The sequence below is a fragment of the Mesitornis unicolor genome, unplaced genomic scaffold (genome assembly GCF_000695765.1).
Source record: "Mesitornis unicolor isolate BGI_N332 unplaced genomic scaffold, ASM69576v1 scaffold47529, whole genome shotgun sequence".
NCBI lineage: Eukaryota > Metazoa > Chordata > Aves > Mesitornithiformes > Mesitornithidae > Mesitornis > Mesitornis unicolor.
In genome coordinates, this window is record NW_010207514.1 from 5,937 (window position 1) to 11,244 (window position 5,308).

The following is a 5,308-nucleotide window of genomic DNA, read 5'->3' on the forward strand; positions in this document are numbered from 1 at the left end:
TGAATGAGGAGCGAACACTAGAAGTGGAGATAGAGCCAGGTGTGAGAGATGGTATGGAGTATCCCTTCATCGGAGAGGGTACGTATAGCAGCACTGCTCTGCTGCTCAGCATCGATTGACTTGCTCTTTTTCAGTGATGAAAGGCTGGTTTTCATGGCAGGGAAAGTGTCTGAGCCCTGCTTTGAGTAGCTGATCAGCACATGTGGTATTTAAGTACTGTGTCCTCTGCACACTGCTGAAATCCAGGAGCATGCTCTATGCTACGTCTGGATAATGATATGAGTTCCACTCCCTTTGCTGGTAGTGAGGACATGCACACCAAAAACCAAACCTCTAAATATGATGTTTCAAGTAACTTTTGAGTAGGAGTATGTGTTACAGGCTTCAGTATGTGAAAGTATCCCCTCTGCCTAAAGAGATGAAGTCCTTCAACAAGTAATTAACATTATTATTATTACTAATTAATTATTAATATGCAGGCAAGTCTTTCAGAACAGCCAAGATGTATGAGTGCAATACTCAGAAAGTCCTAGACTTTTCAGTAACAGACATGTAAGCAGGGTTTTGGTCATGTAAGCATCAACTAGTTGTTTTTTTCCTTTAACATGTGAGCTGGAAATCTCTATTATATTTAATGTGCTGCTTATTTCTGCAGTGGTTACTAACTAGCTCCTTTAAGCAGAGCTGTTCTTTGGTTTTCTGCAGGTGAACCCCACGTGGATGGGGAGCCAGGTGATTTGCGCTTCCGAATAAAAGTTCTGAAGTAAGTAACTGGCCTGGTTAGACCCTTCCTTCTTTCTGGCCAGTGTTGCCCACTTAGCTAGTGTGTAGCTTACCCTTCAGCAGAGCTGATGCAGCCCAGAGTCTGGTACTTGGGGTTGTGCAGGATGTCCAACCCTGATGATGCTGGATTCACCACTGTTAAGATGCTGTGATAATGCCACTTTTATTTTGTTTGGCTTAAATCTTGGTGTGCGTTAGTAGCTCCTGAGTGAATCACATGAAGTATCTCCTTTTTCCATAAACTTACTATCTCGCTATCGTAAGGAAATGCACTACTAAGAAAATCGTTGTGTGAGTCACGACTTCTTGACACACCTCACCACTCATTGCCCTAGAAATAGAAAGGTTATTTGGTAGTATTTCCTCACACAGGAAAATGAAGCTAAATTTCATTCATTCTTCACTTCCTCTCTGACTTTTGAATTCTCAACTCACAAATAGAACGGAAGGAAGCTAGAGGGGCTATTTCCCCTATGGGGAAGGAGTGAATTTCCAATGTCTCTTATTTCCACAGACACCCAGTCTTTGAAAGAAGAGGAGATGACTTGTATACAAATGTGACAATCTCACTGGTCGAGGCACTTACAGGCTTTGAAATGGATATTGCCCACTTGGATGGGCACAAGGTGAGGCAATGGGTTGCTTTCTCGCTCCTTGTAAACAGAATTTAGCAGCAGGTCCCCTGTGCTGAGCGTTAGCTTACTTGGGGTCTGTGCAGCTGCTGGTTGTTTAATTTCCCCACTGCTGGATCCAAAACGAGCCCTCTACAAGGGAGATTTGGGTTCAAGGCTGTCACAGCAGTTACTGAATACGCTTTCTTGGGTGGTATTAGTTCTGGCATGTATCCTGGCAGTAAAACTGCCTGGACCCCTCAAATATTACTGACTGTGGCAAGCAATTGATGTCAGCTGAAGCTTTGCAGTGGATTGGAAAGGGCATATGTGGTATTGGGGTACACACACAGAACACTGGTAACATTTTGGCATTTCTTTTGTCTCTAGGTTCACATTGCTCGGGATAAAATTACGAAACCCGGGGCCAAATTGTGGAAGAAAGGAGAAGGTCTTCCAAATTTTGATAACAATAATATCAAAGGCTCACTAATAATAACATTTGATGTGGAGTTCCCCAAAGAGCAACTGTCAAACGAACAGCGGGAAGGTGTGTGTTTTAAAGCTCTGCCACGGCAGTGAGCTGCATAGACCTCTTACCAAAGCTGATAAGAAGTTGTCGCAACCACACCAGTGACCTGTAGCGGTCAGGAGGGGCTCTCTGTTCCCTGTGCCACTTGTACAACATAACACAGCTGGCCGATGTCCTGTGATTAACTTCCATTTCCCTTTAAAGCCAGCAAGGTTGGCTGCTGCAGTTGTAGGGAACCAGATTAGATTGGGGTGTGCCACTGCTGGGATGTAGTGCTTGACAAGCTTGCAGGTCCTTTGTTTCGTAGCTGGCCATCTGAGCTGAAAGACTGACTGGGCTTAACCTCAGTCTGCTTTGCCTTTGCTGGAGTGGGATCACAAGCTGTTTTCCAGCCCCTCTTTCCACTTTCTTGGATGCAATACTTGTGAAAATCCCTCTACTGTCAAGAGTGAAGCAGGCCGTGCATCATCAGGAGAAGGATTGTTCCTCTCCCCATCCCCTTCCACCCCAAGTGCTTTGTGTGTGTATAGGATGGAAACTTGATGAACCATAAATCCTAAAGCTGACAGGAGGCTAAATACTATAGTCCTAGCTGGGAGTTCCTCTGTGCTTCAGCAGCATCTGCAGTTGGTTCTGCCGCTCTGTGCAAGGCATCAGAGTAGGCATCAAGGGCCCCATCCTCTGCTAGAGGGCAAAATGTTCCTGACATGTACCAGTGCTGCTCTTTGTGAAATTCTCATCCCCAGAACCTCTTCCAGCTGGTCAGGGCTGTCATGCTTTTATCTTCTGAAGGTGCCCTTTTAGTGGATTCTGGCAGCTGTCCTGGTGAAATGAGGTAAATGTGCAGCTTTCCTGGACTCCAAGTTTGTGGAGGGAAGCCAAGCCCTGGGTGGGCTTTTCTCAGCCCTAGAGCGTTTACTGCTTCATTGACGACACTGCGAGCTACCACTCGGAGCCCAGTTGGTAGCTGAAGCTCCAGCATTGACTGGCTTTTCTGCAGCTGTTTGGGCTGTGCTCTGAGTGAACCTGGCTTGTGTTTTTTGAACCCTGTGCTTTCCTGCTTGTTGCAAGTGCACTGTGCCCAGCAATGCAGAGCAGTGACTGCATTGGTGTGAAGGCTCATTCCAGGCTCAGCTGCCCTTCTTGAAGCTTTGTAAGGCACCAGCACCTCTTGAAGAGGTGTGAGGTTTTTCTAGCTCTTCTTCTTGGCAGTTGGTGAAGAGACAGAGGCCTCTGTGTTTGTCAAAGTTGCTCACATACCTTTACAGATATCCCAGGACCAGAGAGGTGGTGGTACTGGTGTGAGTGTGTTCAGGCACGAGGCCTTTGGGTGTTTCACTCTCTCCTAAAGCAATTCCACACTTCCCAGGGGAAAGTGACTGGTTAGGCAGTCAGCTGCATTTCTCTGTGCTAGAATATATCCAGATATGCAGTGATTTAAGGAGTTTTATGAGGGAATAGGTCTATTCATGTTGTGTGGCAGCAGTTCAGTGTACGCATTCAAAGGAAAACTGTAGGCTTCAGAATTCAAAACATCCCTTTTTTTTCTTATTGTTGGCAGTCGTCCTAATTTCTTATCTCATCACCATATGTACAGCTCCTGGGGCAGCCAGAAGATACTGACTCCAAGAGCACCACTCTGGGCAGTGTGAGCTTTAGAGTCAGAGAAATAATATGCTTGCTTTCCTGCCAGTGTGACATCAGGGAATTTACTGCCTGTTGATCAGAGGTGACTTTCTCTTTGACATATCTCTCATTCATCTCTACTGGCACTTGTTGATTGTCTGTCTTGGAGCTTTGGATTCCTTGATTTAACTCTGAAGTGCTCAGAGAGCAACAGCAGGCAGCAAAGTGCCCAGGTTGTGTTGTAACCTGTCAGAAAAATCTCAAAGTTGGCTGGAGTAAAAAGTGCCTGAGGTGTGGTAGCACAAAATGTCAGGATTCCCGACTGAATATCAGATAAGGGTTGAAATATTCTGTGTGCTATCCTTCAGGACAGCAGACAGCTGCATAGAGCCAGCTAGAAGGAAATAAGTTGCGAGAATGGTGCTAATGCCTCTTTTTCCAGGCTTGCTGGAGCACACCTTTCTCCAGCCGTGTCCTTCCTCTCAAAGAACTCCTCATCCAGGAGGCACCTCCTCTCTCCCATCAGCCGGGAAGTGACTTGGAGTCTCCTTTGGCTGTGGAGGGGAAGTGAACTTGCCTTGCACTCCTGGAGAATGACCTGTCCTTCATGATCAGTACCTCCTGTACAGAGGCTCGCTTTGCCCTGCTGTTAATGATGTTTCTGAGTGTAGAAAAGAATACAGGATTTTCTGGCCAGCAAGCAAGAAGCATGAATAGTCCTTGCCTGGCAGAGAGCTGTCTCAGTTCCAGTTACTGCCTCCAGAACAGGCTTCCAGTATTTTAACAACTACTGTGACCCTTACACATCAAATCACCAGTCTTAAAGGATGGTAGTATTTGTAGCTGGAAAGACTTAAGGGTAGACAAGCAGGACAAGGTTCGCAAGGAGACATATGTGCTGTTAGCTGGATTTCTTGAAGAAGGACTTGCATGCCTGAAAGGTTGAGGGGTTTTTTTCTGTATGGGTAAATTGGTTGATTTAATTACTAATCATACCTCTCCATGCATATGTACCTCACTTAAAGTTAGCTACAGTGGTATTTTCCAGGCAGCCTGATCTGATGTGTTGTACAAACACGTGCAGTGCGACACCGTGACACTGGCTTCAGTGGCGCAGCAGAGCAGGCTGACCTGAGGCAGGACTGCCATCCTGTCTTCTGTCGTCTGGAGGTGCAAGCCTGTGTGCTTTGTTGCAAGGCTGATGCTGTTTTAGGGCCATCCAACAGCAGAGTTATAGCAGTTTAGCTTATTTCTTATTATTATTTGGAAGTTATCCATGGTGTGAGGAGCTTTCATCTGTTTGGGGTCCTGACAGCCCCTCCTCAGGCTCAGTGGTTTCTGGTGCTGGTCAGAGCAGAGATGCTGCCATACCCTGAGAAGCCCCGTGGCCAGGGCACTGGGAGTCCTGGCAGTGTGTGACCAGGCTGACTTTAAAGAGGGAATCCCCTCTGATTATCTGTGGAAAAGCAGCATGACACATCCGTTCCTGCCAGTCCTGCTTCCTCTCTTTTGTGCAGACTTGCCCTTTAAAGTAGCAGTGAAGACCCACCAGTGTTTCTCCTGAATGTGCAGACCCCAGTAGATGAGCTATTATGGGTTTATGGGCTGACTCACTCTTATCCTGCTCTGGTAAGAGTTTGATAGTCAGAGGACCTCAGAGCAGTCAGTTCTTTGAAATGTTTTATGAATGGTGGGGAAGGTGGTATTTGTAAACTCATCCTTTTGTGGGTTGCAAAGACTTTCAGGCCTTCAGCAG

At 46.4% G+C, this 5,308-nt stretch overlaps 1 protein-coding gene across 1 annotated transcript in view; it reads left to right on the forward strand.

The window, feature by feature from the left end:
* The window catches only part of DNAJB11 (DnaJ (Hsp40) homolog, subfamily B, member 11), a gene marked incomplete at its 5' end in the record, with an annotated part of 11,943 nt that overhangs the window by 5,702 nt on the left and 933 nt on the right, over window positions 1–5,308 (forward strand). Inside the window, 4 exon segments of the mRNA XM_010192141.1 lie at window positions 1–78; window positions 706–763; window positions 1,298–1,409; window positions 1,785–1,944. Coding sequence (XP_010190443.1) covers window positions 1–78; window positions 706–763; window positions 1,298–1,409; window positions 1,785–1,944 — 408 coding nt within the window.